Source organism: Wyeomyia smithii, chromosome 3 (genome assembly GCF_029784165.1).
Source record: "Wyeomyia smithii strain HCP4-BCI-WySm-NY-G18 chromosome 3, ASM2978416v1, whole genome shotgun sequence".
Lineage (NCBI taxonomy): Eukaryota > Metazoa > Arthropoda > Insecta > Diptera > Culicidae > Wyeomyia > Wyeomyia smithii.
In genome coordinates, this window is record NC_073696.1 from 12,854,498 (window position 1) to 12,875,275 (window position 20,778).

Consider the following 20,778-nt stretch of genomic DNA (forward strand, 5'->3'; position numbering starts at 1 on the left):
AACTTTACATAATCTTTACACTCTTCGTAGTGCGTCTTAACTGGTGTAAATAAATTACCCTTCAGCTTTTTCTTGAAAATTTGAACCAGATTTTAGAAGAAACTGCAATGCTTACTTAGCTCCTTATCTTCCAAAGCTTCCGTGCTCACTTCTTATAAAATATATTCTAAATTGTACGTTGAACCAAGATTTGCGAAGAGCAAGAAACATTTACAGCTTTCGGGAGCCAAGCATTGTAGTAAAATCTGATCCCACAGTGTGCACATGTAAAACAATTAGCGATGCAGATATTTTGAAAAGCTTTGCCAAAGATGTATAGTCCTATTTACGTACGAATGTGTCAGTGCCACCCGTTGAGAAAAACACAAATAAATCGCTGTTTTTTTTTGCAATGCTACGTTTTGAACAGCTGGAAAATTTTTCAGTTGAACACTTATTTTATATTTTAAATTTGTGACCAGGAATCTAAGGTAGCTGATGAACGTAATCGGCAAAATAAGGAAAAAATGTTGAAGCAACTCTACATGGCTCTACACGTTTACTAGTGTGCGCAGGTGAAAAGTCACTTACCTCTATGAATGATACAATATGCTCATGTGAGATATAAATATTGCTTTCTAATTTAAGACTAAGTGCAAACAGAGTATCCATGTTATTCCACTTCTCGTTATCGCAGCAAGATTTAGAAAGTCTTTATTCCGAATTTTTTCATACGAAATTTACGATTTTTTCATACGAAAAGAATAATGTTCTCGCCTACACTCTGAAAATCCAAAATTCTCAAAGATCGTGGAGAGCCTTCATTTTCAGATAATGCATTTGAGATAGAATTAAATTGACAACTTTCATCAATAGCTATATTTTTTCCTGTATAACTCTGAACTATATTTCGAGAGCAGGTTTGTAGAAGCTTGCTTCAATTCGTAAAAAAAACTTGGTGCTGATTCATAAATCTAGGTCCTGATATTTCTGAAAATAAAGCGAATAAGTAAAACCGCATTAAACTAACATACATGCTTGCTGTTCTAGTGTGAAATCAGCATCTATTACTGTTTCCCCACGTTCGATTATCTCAAAAAAATGTGATCGAAAAAATAAGACTCATGTACTCCAGTGATAACATTCATATTATTTGCGAAAGCCACGTCAAGCTTTAATTCAATGATCGTCTTTGGTTAACGTTCTGAAAACTATTTTTTAAATTCATTTCATTCACTATTGAAATTGGTCTTACGTTGGTATACAATTTGTAATTGACTGGCCTAATATGTATGAAGTAATAGTTAGTATAACAAAGGTTTCTGCACCACTAGGTGGATTAATTCAGGTTTTTTTTAAACGGGTTGCTATGCTCAACATTCTACCACATGCTCCAATAGAAAAGAAAACATTTCCAAAGTGGTTTTATGCTTGTGATTCCAATTCTGAGTACAAACAATCAATCTGTTTACGGCAGTTTTTATAATTTCTATTACCTAGTATTAATAATTTAATGGCTGAGCCGGTAGCTAATCAACATAATAGATGTAGAACCTGATTATATATGATACAACAGTGTGTGGAAGAAAAACAAATTGCAGACCATGACCTACAAATTTATATTTATTTATGCATTTATAAATTAATTGAAGTAGTTTTTATCGTTTAGGGTCGTTTGGTATTCCCAAGTAAATTTTCTTCGATTAATTTTTGGCAATCAAAAACTCTAGAACTGTGGTGGCTAATATACATCCCATGCTAAAGATTCTTTGCCTTCAAATATACGTATCAAATTTATTTGTATGAACCCTTCTAAAGCATATTTAGATTATTTACTGGTATACAATATTATCTTGTTTAATTTTATAATTGATTTTATACGCTACTAACTACTTATTGAAATGGGTGTATAGCTTTTTTTTTAAACTAATTCGAAGGACGTTCTGTGACGGTGTCAACGTTTTGCTTTTACTGATCTCGTATTACTCATAAATGTAAAATTTACAATTTTTTCTACGATACCCCTACTGTAACTTTACACGGCATTTACCCCAAGGTCACCTTCGGGTTTTCTCCTCTATTGTCTTAAAGCTATCCCAGTACAGCAAACATTTCGACATCCAGAAGAGACGCTGACTGGCAGCAGGCACCGGAAGGCCAACTTACCCAGCTCTCACCAAGCATGTCATCGTTTCAAGTAGCCGTTAAATTGAATCAAAAGTGATATAAACAAGCTTGTCAAGCAAGTGACAGAATTTATTATTTATTATACCTACGGTAGCGAAGCGAGGAAGCTTCCTCCACCGAATGTAGGACCGTCGCGTCGTCGGTCGTCGTCGTTGTCGTCGTCGTGTGAAACTGTTTCTCAACCGACGCAAGGAGACAGTCGTCTTCTTCGCGCTGGAGCCCATGTCCGGTGTACTTTTCTGATTGTCTGGCTGGCTCCATGTGACTTCTGTATGTGGCCATTACTGCACTGGTTTGCGCTGGTGATGATGCTCGAATCATCAACTTAGCAAGTAGTAGAGCCTCATCGTCCCGTTTTACGGTGATAAATGAAGTTAATTTAAATTTATGACAATGTTCCGTAGAAGCCAACCAGTTCCATTCCGCCCGCCAGTGGTGATTGAGGGGCGGATTGTGCGGTGAGAACATTTTAGTCTTGTTAGTCGAGTGTCTTGGGGGTTAGTTTTCGCTGAAGGTAGCTCAACAGGTGAATAATTCATTTAACCAAGGCAGAATGGCATAACATTTGCAGGTTAAATTGTTGGGAAGCGGGTATTCATTCATAACGAGTCTGGGTGATAAATTCAAGTGTTTGTTTTGAAAACTTTCCTAAAATATAACTTTCTTAGTTTTTTAGGTTGATCAGATGCCCTTGTTTTGCGCTTATCACAAAGAAGTTTTATCGTCTCAATTTACACGAGAATGTTATATATGGCGACCGTGCTATAGGACAGTAGCTTTCTCTTCAACTTTTGAATCAAAATAACTGCCAACATTTTTCAATTCAGTTCTAGTTTTAGAGATATTGCCAAAACAAATTGTTTTTTTTGCGATAAATATGAAAACGAAAACAATCTTTTTAGGGGCCATACTTGAATGATGTAACATTTTTTAACTACCTCTCTCCTTGAAGAAAAAACATAGCACTCAATAACCATCACCCTCCAAAACAATAGGAGTTAAAAGATAAGTGCCTTCGGCAAACTTTTATATGACAACTTTTTCTATAATTTTTCTGAGGGCATCATATCTCTCTACTATCGGCGGAGTTTCGAACTAAAGCTTATTGTCATTTCTAGAGACTTTTTATATACTAAATATCTTCTGAAAATAGTATGTCAATAAAGTCATACCTGGAGCTTAGATGAACAATTTCTACAATTTGAACCAAATCTGAGAAGGCCTTTGACACGTGTGTACTTATTTTTCACACTTGAGAAGAACAATATTTAAATATTGTTTGACACACTATTTGTATACTAATTGTAAGGTATACAATGAAATTGTGAAAGAAAATTTTCTATCTTACAGAATACGTTCTCTTTCAGCTGTCTGATAGAATACCTTGTGCTCCCAACAAACAATTCCGCTATCGATTTATGCCCCAAACCTCACAAAAAATCAATTCGCTTTCATCCATTTCACCAGCATGAATAATTCATTTCTGATGCAATCATAAACATGCTACTAAAGACAACAAACGTCACTAGCAGTAGCGTTTGTTACCGATGCCCTTCAAACGAATCCGAAAAAATCATCATATAAACATCATTTCTGAATTCAATACAGGATACGTTTAGCATATGTAAACCAACCCCACCACGTGTGCGTGTGAAACAGAAGCGAAGAAAAAACTCAATTTCGAGCAGGTGAGGTGAGTATTTCATCAAATAAATGTTGCACCGAGGCGCTTCTCACCTCAGGTCGGTCTTTAAGTTCGTGCTGCTTCCCACGATGACTTACAAGTTCGCCGGTAGCAACAAATCGATTAGCTGTGTGTTACACTGCACACTTACTACGTAGCGTAGAACGTGGAACTCGACTTCCCCTATGCAAATGGTCCCCATCCGCAGTAAGCACCGACGAGACGGTACAACAGATGCCGATATCAATTTGCAATAATTTATTAATTGGCCGCAACTCCGACACAGCAATTGCATACGAGGGCACATATATCTCGGTTTAGATATAGTGCTGACAGATTACTAAGCTGTAAAAGCAATTTGTAAAATAAGAGCAACTGTGTTTTAACTGAAGTTCGCCCCAAGCAACGGTTTACTGAAAAGTTATCTACATTCGCTTCCAACTGAACATGTTTTAATTAACTTGTTCGGTGCCATGCCGAATAATCTATCGATTCACTTTCGGATTTCTTGTTTTTACTGAATTACTGCACCTGTCGTCATGGGGTAAGATGGGCTTGTGGCTACCGATAAAGCTAATTAATTTTCAGGTCGTGACAGTTGAGGAGCATCAAATATATTGCCAAAGTTAACCAATTTTCGTGCTTGTGCTGTTCCGGATTACATCAAGCCCTTGTTAGGAGCTTATTGCTGACTGATTTCATTACGGTCCAGTGGAACGGGGGAGGGAAAATTAAAAATTAGAATTAAACAGCCAACGAAGGACGAAGGTAGAGCTAAACTGCTGCAGCATTTGAATGCTCAACCTTGTGCCGAGAAGTGGCACCGTAAGTTACTGAAGACTAGTTATGACGGTGCATACTGCAGCTTGCGCTGCATGGCAGCCTCCGGTACTAAACGATTGGTGCAACAAATTATGCGCAGTGCGCGCGAGATAAGAGGGTTGCTACACACTAATGAGCTGTGAATGATTAATATCTAGCTGTTTCAAAGCGGCGCTTTCCAGCCGCACAGTACAGCAGGGAACTACTTCATAGGGTCGTTTCATTTATTACATCATTTTAAAATAAATTAAACTTCAATAAATCGTGCTGATCTGTGACGGGTAACGAAATTATTTGTTAATTTATTAGGTTGACAGAAAACGGAAACTGCAACCTGTGAGTCGATCACTGCGAATTGTCAACGTTTTTTGAAAAAAAAATTGAGAAAAATGGAAACTCATTTAAAGTACAAACAATAGTTTCTATAGCTGTTCGGACGTTTTACGGAACCAATTATTTAAGCAGCTCAAGTATCGTTTAGAAGCAGCTAAAAACTATTAATTTTATTTAAACCTTAGTGGCATTTTGAGCAAAAATATTAAATTCTAATTACTCACATGAGTAGTTCACGTTTTTATGGTTTTTTTCCAAACTTCTTCTCATACACAACTTGCTCTTTTCAAACAATAGACCGGCTAAACCTCGCATTAACTTTAAATCGATTTTACAATAAATTTCCGAATTTTTAACTTATAAAAGGACCTTTTGATAAATTGCCACGTGGCCACTGAACTGTTCATAGCACTTTGTCCAAATGATTTGCCTTAATTCCCTCTCGCGTATCTGTCTATCTGTCGATGACAGCTCACCGTGCTGGTTCTGTCGATTGCTACCGGGGAGCGCTCGAAGCGCCCCAATTCGTCGGGATGATTCTCTCGATCACAGCTGGGGAGCGCTAAGGGCGTCCGGCAGTGCGCCCAGTGGTGCCGCAACAGCCCCGCCCCGTAATTCTGGTGTAGATTCCGGATTGGAGCCAGACTTACAGCTTTCAATTTCAGGCACCGCTATCTTAGCCACTGGACGTTTGAAGACTCCGTTGGTTGTTCGTACAATCGCCTGTCTGACGCGCCCGTCGATGCCTTTTATGACTTGCTCGACGATTCCCCGGATCCACGTCTTCCTATTTTCGTTGTCCGCCAGATAGACCACAATGCCGACTTTGATCGGTTCATGATCTGTGTACCACTTCGTACGCTTGTTGACGAGCGGCAAATACTCCAGCAACCATCTCTGCCATAGCTTGTCCGCCAACCACTGGGACCGCTTGTAACCATCCCGTAATGCTTCTGCTTTGTTCGCGGGGATAACGTACGACTCTGTTCCTCCTGATGGATAACCTCGCAGAAAATGATTCGGTGACAAAGCCTCCACCGTATCCGGCGCCTGCGGCATATATGTTAGCGGTCTAGAGTTGATCGCATCTTCCGCCTCAGCCAGAACCGTCAGCAATACTTCGTCGGTGAGTTTTCTTCCGTCGTCCAATGCCGCTAAAGCCCCCTTCGCAGATCGAACCATTCTCTCCCAGGCCCCGCCCATATGGGGGGCCGCTGGTGGAATGAAATTCCATTTAGTTCTTGCGTCCGTGAACGCTTCACTACAGCTCATCACGATGTTCCTCATCACCTCTTTACTCGCAGCTACGAAATTGGTCGCGTTGTCTGAGAAGAACTCCGCAGGCATTCCCCGTCGACATGCAAACCGTCTTATTGCCATCAAGCAGGACTGGCTTGACAAACTATGGGCCACTTCTAGGTGGATTGCTCTGGTAACGAGACATGTGAACAACGCCACCCATCGTTTCTCCACATGCCGACCGACGGTTACCTCCAGGGGACCGAAGAAGTCGACTCCACTAAAGCTGAACGGACGACGATTGGGCGTTATACGTTGTGTTAGTAACGGTGCCATTCTCGGTGTGTCAGGTTTGCATTTCTTAATTTTGCACCACATGCAACTGTCCATCACCTTCTTTATTTCGGCTCGAAGATGCGGAATGCAGAACCTCTGTCGCACTTCGTTGGTGACCGTCTCCCGTCCTGCATGGCCGAACTTTTGATGATAATGGTCCAGAAGTTTACGTGTGATCTGATGGCCCCTTGGCAACACTATCGGGTAACGCAGTTCGAAGGGTAGGAAATCCGCCATGGCCAACCGTCCTTCCATTCGTATTACATCAAACTCATCCAGTATCGGTGACAGCTTGTAGAGAAGACTGCTTTTTTCCAGACTCATTCCGGTTGAACATTTTGTTTGACGACTCTTCATCAAAGTTCTCACTTCGTCCGGATATGCCTCCACTTGTGCCAACTTCAACAACGCTCTTTCTGCTACTTGATGTTCTTCGCGGTCGATCGGCTTCTCGATAGCCGATACCTTCCTAAGTACTAATGCTTTAATTTTCGGCGGTGCTGGAACAACTTCTATCACCTTCCCTTGTCTGGCGCTCGCAGATTGTTGATGAACCTATTTACACATGCCAGCGTTCTGATAAGCACGTTCCACTTAGAAAATCTGGATATGTCCACCAACTGACCTTGTACTTCGACGTCGTGTAGCAGGAATGTTGCTCGCATCTCATCTTCGACATTCGGTTTTTTGAATTGCTGTAATGGCCACTCAGCTTCTGGTTTGTACAAAAACTGCGGACCCCGCAACCACGAACTGTTTGAATCAAGCTTCGGACCATTGCTCCATTTCGTTAGTTGGTCCGCAACATTCAGTTTAGTGGGCACCCACCGCCACTCTGATGGCCGCGACCGGCTGATAATCTCTCCAATCCGAAATGCAACGAAAGCCTTATATTTTCTTTGATCGGAAACAACCCATGAGTGAACGGTGCGTGAATCTGTCCAGTAGAACACTTGTTCTATGTTCAGACTGTGATTGTCTTTGATGTTTTCCGCAAGACGAACTCCTTGTACGGCCGCCATCAATTCCAGCCGCGGGATCGACACTTGCTTGATCGGTGCGACTTTTGATTTTGCTTGCACCAACGCACATCGAGGGACCTCCCCAGCTAAGATGCGGAAGTAGCCTACGCAGCCGTAGGCATTCTCGCTTGTATCTGCGAAAATGTGCAGCTGCAGCGTTGAGTAGTCGAGAGCAAGACCGTCGCCGAAGTAGTACCGCGGTATCTTTACCACTTCTACAGCTCCCAAATAGCTCGTCCACCGTTTCCAACCCTCCAGCGCTTCTCCGTCGATGACTTGGTCCCATTCGCAGCCTTTTCTCCAGAGGATCTGGATCAGCACTTTCGCAAAAAATGTGAACGGCGCCAATAGTCCTAGCGGGTCAAAGAGACTCATGACGCAACTAAGCACTACGCGTTTCGTAGGGACCTTTCCATCGTACAGGTATGGCATTAACGAGTCGCGCATCTTGGTTGTAAATGTGAAGACGTCGTCCTTTGTGTTCCACACTATCCCCAAAACGCGTTCCGGATTAGCCGAGTCGAGATGAATTGCTTGTTTCTTCTCCGTTTCACCCATGCGTTCCAGAAATTCCAGAGAATTTGACACCCAGCCTCTGATTTCGAAACCGCCTTTAGAGTGAACGAATCTTACCTCGCTTGCCCGCTGGACAGCCTTTTCGACAGTGTCCGTGCTATCGAAGTAATCGTCCACATAGTGCTTGTGGACGATTGCATCATAAGCTTCTGGGAACTGTTCAGCGTAGTCCCGAGCATTCTTGTCTTTCACGAACATTGCCATACTAGGAGAGCAGGTGGCTCCAAAAATGACACAATCCATCACGTAGATTTCGTTTCCAAATACAAACAGTTGCGCCAGCCTGTCCTCCGGTCGAACTTTGAGCTGGTGAAACATCTCACGGATGTCGCCTCCAAATCCGATGAGAAACTCCCGAGATTTGGCGATCACGGATGGTAGAGAGGCCAAGTAGTCCGGCCCTTTCAGGAGCTTGGAGTTGAGCGACACACCATTCACTTCGGCCGCCGCGTCCAATACCAAGCGAATCTTGTCTTTTTTCGGATTGACAACAACGTTTAACGGCAAGTACCAAACCTTGCCAGGGATTACAGATGCCAGTTCCTCCTTCGTTGCTTTATGACAGTAGCCTTTTTCCAGATACTGGATTATTTGTTGTTTCACTGCAGCTTTCAACTTAGGGTTTTTCGACATTTTCTTCTCCAGGCTCTTCATGCGCCGCAGTGCCATCGGTAGGCTGTCCGGAAACGTTGGGTTGTCTTCCTTGAACAGCAGTCCAGTCATGAACCTATCGCCGACGCGAACAGTTTTCTCCTCCAGCATTTCCCGAGCTTTTCGATCATCGTCTGATTCCGGCATCAAATCCGCCGAGAAGCCCTTTTCTTCGATGGTGTACTGTGACTTGAGAAGATCGTGTAGCTCTGCATTCGATAATCCAGCACACGAGTGTTGTGCTAGAAATCCCTCACCTTGCGTTGAGTCTTGCGGTCCGTAGATCGTCCAACCAAGTTTAGAGCGCACGGCAATCGGTTCGCCTGGTTGACCGACGCGAGATTCCAACGGGGCGAAAAGCTCGATATGTTTGAGTCCAATCAGAAGCAATGGTGCAGATGCAGCGTAATCGGTCACTGGCAACCCTTCCAGATGACGATACTTTCCGGCTACGTCAGCGAAACTCATGGCCTGTGTCGGCAACTTCAGGTTGTTTACGGTGTGTACATCCTGCAAGATAAACCTTTCATTCGATCCAGTAGCTGAGATCGTCAGCTGGATTTTTTGCGAATCCTTCTCCAGTCTAGAAACCCCTGCGGTCCACGTTATACGGAGCGGTTGGGTGATACCGTTGCACTGCAGTTTTCTGGTCAAATAACTGTCCACTAACGAATACGAAGACCCCTCGTCTAGAAACGCCACTGTCGAAACGTTGTTATTCCCGTTGAATATCTTAACCGGCACCATTCTAAACAGGATCGAATCCTTGGATAAAGCGCTGTGGGTGTTACAGCTTGACTGAAACTCGGCAGGATGCAGTAGTCTATTGTGGCGTTCCGAGCAACCTTCTGCGGTACAGCGAATATTCAGCTTACACTTCGCTTTTCCGTGAGCATTGAGGCATATTGGACACAGCTCCCATTTGTTAACCGCTTCCCACCGTTGTGGTACGCTGAGTTTGCGAAAGTTATCACAATTCCGCAATCGATGATTGGTTTCTCCACACATCGCACACGGTGTACGTTCCGGTTTTTTGTTTTGAGCGGCAACTTCAGACCCGCTATGCGTGTAAACGTAGCTCTCTTGCTCTTTACCCTTGTTGTTCTTTGGCTTTCCCGTTTTACCACCACTGGCCTGTGGTGATGTTTCCGAGTAGTTAACCACTTCGCTTGCAGCGGAAACTAAATCTGACAGAAAATCTGCCAATGTCCTCAGCGTCACCGATGTCACTTGCCGTTTATACCGTACCCAGTCAATTTTCGTGCTCGCTGGCAGCTTATCCACTAGTTCCCGAATGAGCATCGGGTTCACTAAGTGGTCCATCAATTTCGAAGCTTCGAGGTGGTCGCAGAGCTGTTGGACGAGAACCCCGTAGGTGATGAACGACGACAGCTTGTCCGATTTCGGTGGATCAGCCTTCCGCACTTTCGTTAAAAGCGTATTTAAAAGCTGCTCAGGACGTCCGTACAACATACGCAGCGTCTCCATTACTTGAGGCACGGCATCCGGCAACAGGAGACGACTGCTGACCGCATCTCTGGCAGCACCCTTCAAGCACTCCTGAAGACGGGCAAGATTTTCCAAGTTCGAAAATCCACACGCTTTTGTCGATGTTTGATAACTGCTGAAAAATATGGGCCATTCCTCCGGGCGGCCGGTGAACGCGGGAAGCTTTCGAGACAAGAATTGACGAGCGGTCATCTGCGCCTTTGTTGGACCTGCTCTAACACTCTTCTTCTTTTTGGACCCCTTTTCTTCGGATTCAGATTCGGTGCTACTGCTGTTCTCAGACGATTCGGTACTGCTGCTATCATCTGATAATTCGGCGCTACTGCCGTCTTCAGATTCGGCCTCGAAGCTGCTATTTTCCCCTACTGAGGTTTTACTTTTTTCCCCGAAGACTACCGATCCCTGCTTAAATTTCGTTTTCCTGATCTGCGTTTCTGAAGCACCAGCTTGCAGAATTGGAGTTGAATTACTAACGTTCCCGTCGCGGAAATCTGTAGGGTTTGACGTTTCCTCTTTCTTCCCGACGGTGCCGGATTTATTCGTACTTTTCTCCTTCCGCAGTCGTTGTTTGGTCAACTTTTTCAATTCCTTTTGTAACTCCTTACGTTCGGCCTTGTGATTCCGATTGAAGTCAGTTTCCGCCTTGATCTTCATCTCAAGAATCTTCTTCTCAGTGTCCCATTGCATTTCCAGCTTCTCTTTTTCGAGTTCCATCTGCATCTGGGCCAGTTTCAATTTCTGGGCCTGACGGTTCCGCTGACGTTCCCTCTCCAGCTCTACTGCTTTTATTGCTGCCGCAATCTCTTCATCTTCCGGATCAGGATTGTCGGTATCGGATTTTCGACACAGGGGGCACATCCACTCTTCATCGTCATTTTCCGTCGTGGGACCGTCGACGCAGCTGTAGTGGTAGCCGTTCTGGCAATGATCGCAGAAAGCCATTTGCAACTCGTCATTCTCCGGCTGGTCACAGTGCGCACAATGGTACTTGGTCTTATCCGCATCTTCATTGAGGTTATGTTGCGGGTTTTCCTTATTCATTTTTTAGAATGTTCGGACGTTTTACGGAACCAATTATTTAAGCAGCTCAAGTATCGTTTAGAAGCAGCTAAAAACTATTAATTTTATTTAAACCTTAGTGGCATTTTGAGCAAAAATATTAAATTCTAATTACTCACATGAGTAGTTCACGTTTTTATGGTTTTTTTCCAAACTTCTTCTCATACACAACTTGCTCTTTTCAAACAATAGACCGGCTAAACCTCGCATTAACTTTAAATCGATTTTACAATAAATTTCCGAATTTTTAACTTATAAAAGGACCTTTTGATAAATTGCCACGTGGCCACTGAACTGTTCATAGCACTTTGTCCAAATGATTTGCCTTAATTCCCTCTCGCGTATCTGTCTATCTGTCGATGACAGCTCACCGTGCTGGTTCTGTCGATTGCTACCGGGGAGCGCTCGAAGCGCCCCAATTCGTCGGGATGATTCTCTCGATCACAGCTGGGGAGCGCTAAGGGCGTCCGGCAGTGCGCCCAGTGGTGCCGCAACAATAGCCTTCGTGTTATTTTTTGAGTTTTATGGGATGTAACAATCTTCCACTTTTGTATTTTTCACTGAATTGTTAACAGTAATCGAAGATTTAAGTCTGGTCGTAAGAAGAACTACTACAGTGCATGAAGCAATAAAAAGCACAAAACTTGCATTGTTAGAAAATGTCAAAATATGCTAATCAAATAATATTTTCACGCACTAGAGGAGCTGTAGAGAAAAGTGCTACCCGAAGAAGGTATTGTATGGACCCTCTTTGGTGATATTACAAACTTGGTACAAACGCGTTCTTCTCGCATGAGCGAGCCATGAACAGTCAAAAGTTGAAGGAGCGGCAGATGCGTGTAATAGAGGATATCAGATATTTATTCTGCTGCCTAAGTGGCCGGTGGAAGTTTTTGAAGATATTCAATTGAGTAGTGATTTATATACGCCGTTCCTGATAATATGCAGGCAATTTGTTTGACGAGCAACCCAGATGCCTTGAGTTAGAATAATATAGAATTCAGTTCCCTTTGATGTTGAGCTCATAAACGTTACCAGCCTCTCATTTGGTTTTGTGCTTGATTTATGATTTTTCTAGCGTTCAAACAATTATTGCTACACTGAAATTCAACACAAAACAGTCCTTTCCGATTTTTCAAGATTTTTCAGAAACTTTCAATATTCTTGTTTTCGGTATAGAATTTTAATAATCTTCAATATCCACCGTGATCTCTATTGAAGAAAGCTTCTGCAATGCAGTATCACGATACAAACTGTATTTTGCCGCTCTGGAGGGTTGAGGGCTTAAGACCCAGGAGACCCTATCGTTTTGAATTTTTCATTGCGGGAGCTTTTTCCAATGGAGACGCATGGTGATCATAAAGGAGTATGACGGTTAAAAAAATTCCACGAGGTTAAAGTAGAATAACGACAGCATATCTTACGTCGATGTATTTCTTGCAATAGGTTTTGGAATACACTCGATTGGGGTTAAACAATTTGAAGGTTGAAGCGGTAAATTTTAGGTTGTAGTTCTCTTTCAACATTGTTTTCTATTAAATGGTTTGTAACCTTGAAGAAAAGCGTTGTTTAAGTGAATTGAAGTCATTCGACAGTAATGTTGAAGGGTGCTGGGACCAGAAGAAAAATTTACTGAGCGATGCCAGTTTCCATACGAAATGACCACGAAAAAGTACAAACTTGGACACGACCATCACAGATTTTGCTCAAAGTTGGGAGAATTATTCATCTACTGTCACTTTGGAAAAATCCCAAATTTGGTGTCGATTGGAATACCCCCCGCTCTGTGGGACCATCCTGTTTATTGCAAAGTCACGCATTTTTTGTTGAAAACCTCTTTTTTCTTTTTCTTACAATTCATAGACGTAAGATGTCCGCAAAATACTGACAGATAATTTTTAAAGAAAATAAACCAAGGAATCCAGAAAAAAAATAAGTTATGACCGAAAGTGTTGCCATATAAATTATTTTTGTATTTGAAAACCAAATTAACATTTTTCGGCAAATGCAGTCATTTTTATTTTAAATCTGATAATTTTATCGTATTCCTTGAAAAATTTAACATAAGAAACAACTATCATCCCGAGGTAATATGAGCCAATCTCGAGATATAACATTTTTACGAAAAATGTTGTAAACTTCGTAATTATTTTTTTTACAATTTATAGACGTAAGACACCCGAAAAATAGTGATAGGGTAATTTTGAAGAAAATAAATCAAGGAATCCAGAAAAAATATTATTTTTGATCGGTAGTGTTGCCAGATAGATTATTTTTGTATTTTTAAACTAAATTTTTCGGCAAATGCAGCTAATTTTATTTTAAATTTTATGGTTTCATCGTATTTCTTGGAAAATTTTACGTAAGAAACACTTATCACCCTGTGGTAAAATGAGCCAATCTCGAGATATAGCATTTTTACGAAAATAGTTCTGAATTTCGTAATTAATTTTTCGTAAAAATGTTATATCTCAAGATTAGCTCATATTACCACGGAGTTTTGGGTGCTTCTTACGTTAAATTAATCTATCCATCTGGCAACACTTCCGGGCAAAAAAATGTTTTTCTTTTTGGATTCCTTGGTTTATTTTCTTCAAAATTCACCTGTCGCAATTTTTTGGGTGTCTTATGTCTATAAATTAAATAATAAAATAATTACGAAGTTAACAACTTTTTTCGTAAAAATGGTATATCTCGAGATCGGCTCATATTACCTCAGGTTGATAGTTGTTTCTTATGTTAAATTTTCCAAGGAACACGATAAAATTATCAAATTTAAAATAAAAATGACTGCATTTGCCGAAAAATGTAAATTTAGTTTTCAAACACAAAAATAATTTATCTGGCAACACTTCCGGTCAAAACTTATATTTTTTCTGGATTCCTTGGTTTATTTTCTTCGAAAATCGTCCATCAGTATTTTTCGGACATCTTACGTCTATGAATTGTAAGAAAAAGAAAAAAGAGATTTTTGACAAAAATTGCGCGACTTTGCAATAAAGAGAGGGGTCCTAGAGAGCGGTGGGTATTCCAATCGACACCAAAATTGAGATTTTTCCAAAGAGACAGTAGATGAATAATTCCCCCAACTTTGAACAAAATCTGTGATGGTCGTGTCCAAGTGGCATGTACACTTCGTATGGTATGACCCATATAACATTCGGTATGCAATACACACATCATTCAGTGCACAGCCGCTCTATTGCCGAGTTTGCTTTTCTTTGCACGAAGGCTGTCGGTGAGTTGCCGAGTAGTCCTTACGCTTCTTATTCCCACAGCCTTTTTTAACAGCCGTCACCCAACATCCATCATAGGCAAATAAAAAAAGGGAGGGAAAATGTCTTTGTTACCGAAACGCGCTGTTTGTGTAGTGCGGAAACGAACCTCTGTATAAAAAAGCCTCTTCTCTTTTCTACATTCGCAACCCCGAAGACATCCTCCAAATAAGGCCGACTCGTCACACGGAGTACATTTTTCGTTTCCTGTTGTGATACTCTGTTGCCAATACGTTCTCAATGTGACTCTCGGACTGCCTGCGCCAATAGGTATCACGAACAAATATCAACAGCAAACACATCTTTAGAATGCGTTAAAAAAAAGACTGCATTGGCTACAGAACAAACATGCATTCTTTCACCCTAAATTTTGCTGTGTTCGTTACGATAGGGCCTCAAATAAGGCTGAGCGAGGTGGGGGAGTTCTGATCGCTGTCCGTAAGGGGCTAAAATTTACTGAGCTATCCATCAACACCAAGACGATAGAATCTTTAGGTATTTCGATGAGCACTGCGAGTGGGGAGGTGCACTTGATCGCAGCCAATTTTCCTGGGGCGAAGAGACGCTCTACCTGGACTCATTTCCGTCGAGATATTTCAACTCTCACCAGAAGGACTGTACCCTTTTTCATAGTGGGAGATTTTAATGCACGGCATCGATACTGGAATTCCTCTAGGGCCAACAAAACCGGGACAATACTTTACCAAGAAGCAGCTAGCCGTAATTTTTTCATCCATTTCCCGGATACCTTCACGTTTTGTCCCTACGGCCCCGACGTCCTTCAACTTTAGATTTAACTCTATCAAACAACTTATTGAATATGACGAAACCAGTTACTCTGAACGATCATGTTCCAGTATCATTTAACATCACCTTAACAGCGTCGCTCGAACAAACTGTACCTAAGTATCGCTGTTACGCTCGTGCTGACTGGATTCGCCTTCAACAAGGAATAAATTTGAAACTGGACGTTCTAAATCCGACCATAGCGACTTTGGATAACGAAAGTAAAATTGATTACGCAATCGACCTACTGACAACCACGATACTAGAGGCAGAAGCTGTTTCGGTTCCAGAAATTATGCAACGCACCTATCAAACTGAAACCATTTTCGATCACACTCGACAACTAATAGCACTGCGCAACAAACGTCGGCGACAATGGTACAGAAGAAAAGACCCTATCTATCGAGATATTGTATCATCACTAAACTGCAGGATTCGGACTGAATGCGCCCAGGCACGCTTCAAAAAATTCGAGGAAACACTACGGACACTCGAAAGTGACCGTGAAACACTTTGGAGAACATCCAAGACATTGCGAAAATCGACCAAATATAGTCCTCCCTTGTCTCAAGGCGATTTTATAGTGGCATCTTCATCCGGTAAGGCACAATTGCTAGCAAACAGTTTTGCTCAGGCTCATATCAACCAAATGGTAGACGACGTCGAAACTGTCGCTGCGGTGAACGACTCGATCAATCACATCGATCTAACCAACCTGTCCGATGCACATTCGTGGCTGAAAGAAATAGTACAGCTTATCAAGAAGCTAAAATCCAAAAAGTCGCCCGGCCAAGACCAAATCCAAAACTGTGTGCTAAAGAGATTACCACGAAAAGCACACATACTTTTAGCCAAGATCTTTGCCGCATGCATTCGAATTGGATACTTTCCCTCGAGTTGGAAGCATGCGATAGTCATTGCTATTCCAAAACCAAACAAAGAAAGAACGAACGCTTCGAACTACAGGCCCATTAGCTTACTTCCTACCCTCAGTAAACTTTTTGACCGAACCATGCTAAATCGGATTAATCAACACCTTGAAAACACACGTCTTATACCCGACGTTCAATTCGGATTTTAAGGAGGTCACTCGACCAATCATCAGCTTCTAAGACTTGTGGAAGAGGTTAAAACCAACTTCGCGCTCGGAAAATCTTCGAGCCTAGTACTTCTGGATGTTGAAAAGGCGTACGATTCTGTTTGGCAAGAAGCAATTTTGCACAAAATGTTTCAAGGAAATTTCCCTTTGTACATACTAAAAATCATTCGTTCGTTCCTAGTAAATCGTTCGTTCAGGGTTGTTGTCAACGGACAGACATCTGACCAGAAAAGAGTACCCTATGGAGTACCCCAAGGAGCAGTTCTCTGTCCTACGCTGTACAACATATTTACAGCTGACCTCGTAATGGTAAACGGTGTCCAGTACTTTCTATTTGCGGACGACACCGGATTCACCACTTCTAACTCGGATCCAACGATAGTTGTCAATAAACTGCAGGCTGCCCAAAATGCTATTGTGATCATCAGCATTCTGTAGCATACATTTCGAGCTGAAGATCACGAAATCGGTTCTTTTTAGAACTATAAGATGATGAAGATATATACTATATAAGATGATGAAGATGATGAAGAATTTTCACAACTACTTCTAGTGTGAAATGTTCATCTATTTCTAAATAATCATTTTTACAATAACGACCAGGACACACCAAAGATAAACGGTAGTGTTACCTATCAATAGTTTATCACAACAAGACATAACCCCCATTTCAAGAATTTACACTGCTAAATTGAGTGATTTTCCGGTTTAATTGTTTGTTTGTGTTCACTCGAACACCGTTATCAGTCAAATATTAGAAACGAAAATTAGTTAATCTAAGAACCAGAGTGATTTGCGCATCGGGAAAGCAAAAACTTTCTTTTGATGCTTATAAAAATCACTCAGTAGTATTGAAGATGTTTGGTTTGTTTCTCTTTCTTTCTATAAGCTACGTGGCCACGCCTTAGTGGAAAAATTCTACGCTGAACTCGATACCAAAGATTGCGTGTGGAAAATTCAGCTTCAGTTTAGTTTGTTACACATAAGCGAGAGCAGTGCAGCTGTTAAAGGTACGCGATATAAGAAACGAGAGCTGCATACGAGTCAACTTCCAGGCACTGCGGAACATGTTACACCTTTATTTTGCATACGGCAGCAACAGTTACCATCATTCGATGCAGGATATTTTGCTGGCACAGCTACTGGAGGGCACAGCGGAGAGCAAATTTTATACGCGGCCAACAAAATATTCATGGTGCGATTATCAGCGTTCTGTAGCACGAATTTCTAACTGAATATTATGGAATCGGTTCTTTTCAGAACTATAGATGCTTGAAGATAAGAGTTATGAGAATTTTCGCAACTACTACTAGTGTAAAATTTTCATGTATTCATGCATCGTTAGTTTTAAAATAACGACTTCAAAAAATAAACGGTAGTGTTACCTATGAACAGTTTAGCGCAGCATTGAATAATATTTAGTTTAGCATATATTATATATTTAGTCCTACGTCACCATTTCATACACCCCTAGGGCTGTATACCTTGTAGTATTTTAAATTCTTGGTCACGAGTTAAAAGTATATTTAGAACCTAATATTAAACATCAAATAAAAGTTCAACTGAAAAATTTTCCAGCTGTTCAAAACGTAGCATTGCAAACAAAGCAGCGATTTTTTTATGTTTTCTGCATCTGCAATATCTGCATCGCTAATTGTGTTAGGATCAGGTTTTGCTTCAATGCTCCCCGAAAGCTGTAAAAGCTTCTTATTTTTCGCAAATCTGGGTTCAACGCACAATTGATTATATATTTTAAAGGAAGTGTGGACGAAAGCTTCGGAAGCAAGAAAAGAAGCTGAGTAAGCATTGGAATTTGCTCTAAAATAATTCATTTACACCTGTTAAGACGCACTACGAAAAGTGTAAAAATTATGCAAAGTTGTCGATGATTGTTGCTTTCCTTTGAGAAATAAAAAGCGATACGAAAAAAGAGGGATAGAGAAAAAGGAAAAGGATTAAGAGAGATAAATTATCCAGAAAGTAAAATATCCCATGTCTAAAATATACTTTGGTCAAAACTCTACAGTTCAAGAAACCAATGAAAAATCGCACTCAGTATAATTTTCAAAGTGCTCCGGGGCTTTCATTTGAGCATGCGAACAACAAAATCGGAATATGCGTACTGTAAAAAGGGTGTTTTTTTGTTATTTATTTTTTTTTTGTTCGATTTTGATATACTACACATATAAACAACATATTTACACATCTATACATACTGGCACACATTCACATACATACAGAAATTGTTCAGTTCGTCGATCTGAGTCGATTGATGTACAACACATGGCCCTCCGTGCCATTCATTTTACCTTAAAAGTTTAATGTCTCATATAAAAAATACTCTTTGATCAATAATTCAAAATCTAAGCCACTAATCGAAAGTCCACTCGGTAGCATTCTGGGGGAGAACAGTAGCTTTCGTTTGCGTATAAGATCATCAAAATCGGATATTGCGTTCGGTAAGAAAGGTGTATTAGTTTTTTGCGGCACATACATACAGACAACATACACACACACACACACACACACACACACACACACACACACACACATACACACGAACAGACATTGCTCAGTTAGTCGAGCTGAGTCGAATGGTATATACGATTCGGCCCTCCAGATCTTGGATCTATTTTGCGTTTTTGGACCGATTTTATAACCTTTGTTTAGTATAACAAAGGTAATTAGTATAACAAAGGTAATAGTATAACAAAGGTAAAATTGAGAGGAATCCACCGATTTTTACAAAACTTCTTCTGTTTGATTCTAGATTGAATATACTTTGAGAGTTTTAGTGTATTTGTAATATTTTTGTTACAAAAATAGGCGGCAAATTTCAAATTAAGTCGAAAATTATGTGAAGAAACCTAAAAAATAAGATTTTAACTCAAATAACTCATTTTTAATGATATTAGAGCAAACCTGTATATGTTTTGAAAGTTCTATTTGTCCCCTTTCTGAACCTGCTAACAAATTGGAAATCGATTGATAAATGACTGAGTTAAAAAAATTGCGCTGAGGTCCTTAAACTATATTTTGACCATAATTTCCGATTTAGGGGTGTTCGGAAAATTTCTAGAATGAGCGAGTGTTACAGTTAACAAGACCTCCAACCTACACTTAAATTTTAAATCGCTGTAACACAGTGTTACCTAATATTTTTCAATAGACCAACGATAGTGGTTTTGAAAAAAAAAATCGAATAAGACTTTTTTGCATGGGATTGCTGTATTATTATTTCCTCTCTTTGACAATTTTCGAATATTTGAATCAAACCACAAAAATCTAAATCAATCGTCTGTTCCTTATTTTTGTGCAGGTTTTTCTTGATTATTTCTATGTGTTTTTACTGTTGGATTCATTGTACGCATTTTCATCTTGAAGATTTTGAAAACCAGATCATTTTTGATTTATAAAAAAAATTTTCGCCGTGCGAAATAAAGGACTCTCTACAACATTATTTTTAAAGTGGTGCACGAAAATGTCGTAGCAAAAAGATTAATCGCTTGATCATAAACCTTTCTGAGAAGCGTTTGTTCTCAGCGTTCCGAAACCGTTTGTTGCCAACACTTATTTGCAAACGACCACGAAGACGGAAAACGCAGCATAAACGAATTTCAGGAATCGCTAGAAGGATGCGAAAGTAATTAATAACGCTTACAATAAAAGGATTTTTAATTATTTCTCAGGAACCAGACCAGCAACTACGATGATTTTCTACGACGAACAGGTAAAACGGTAAAGTCGTAATTCGTTAACCGAGTTATTGATTTTGTTATTTCTCGGAATGGTTTTAATCTTATGCAGCAGTTCTCAACCGATTTTTGATCTTTTTTTCATGAAAGGTCTCTTTCATTTTTAAATCTAATGTTTTTTCAAACTAACGTTCATTGGCACAAGATCGAAAGAATCAAAACATGCAAATGCTTGTTTGTACGGTCGAATTGAAATTTTCCTTAGAAAGTCCATTTCGGTGGCAATTGATGGCAAAAAATCGATTTCGAGGAAAACATCCTGTGCCGATTTGCGTCGTCCGCACCGGTAGGCAAATTTTCTTTCATGAATAAACGCAATTGCAATCAGATAACAAGATCGACAAGATTCGCGTATTCTTTGAATGGATTCTTTGAATCGCGCTGCCAAGTTTGAAATCAAATTTTATCACGCTCCGGCCGTAGCTGTTGTTGTTGTTAATGTTGCTGTTATAGATACCAACCAAAG

The 20,778-nt window shown here is 40.7% G+C and overlaps 3 protein-coding genes across 8 annotated transcripts in view; 1 reads left to right on the forward strand and 2 right to left on the reverse strand.

The window, feature by feature from the left end:
* Positions 1-20,778, forward strand: part of LOC129726719 (calcitonin gene-related peptide type 1 receptor) — a 284,829-nt gene that overhangs the window by 200,397 nt on the left and 63,654 nt on the right. The gene's annotated exons all lie outside the window — the stretch shown is intronic.
* On the reverse strand, positions 5,552-6,904 carry LOC129728128 (uncharacterized). Its single transcript, XM_055686544.1, has one exon. It carries the CDS (start codon positions 6,902-6,904, stop codon positions 5,552-5,554), a length of 1,353 nt encoding a protein of 450 aa, XP_055542519.1.
* Positions 7,096-11,379, reverse strand: LOC129728131 (uncharacterized). The gene has a single exon (XM_055686545.1). The coding sequence runs from the start codon at positions 11,377-11,379 to the stop codon at positions 7,096-7,098; it is 4,284 nt and encodes a 1,427-aa protein (XP_055542520.1).

Bases quoted from the DNA above. Each gene is read 5' to 3' on its own strand.
- LOC129728128 (XM_055686544.1), bottom strand. From the start codon at position 6,904: ATGAGTCTGGAAAAAAGCAGTCTTCTCTACAAGCTGTCACCGATACTG.
- LOC129728131 (XM_055686545.1), bottom strand. From the start codon at position 11,379: ATGAATAAGGAAAACCCGCAACATAACCTCAATGAAGATGCGGATAAG.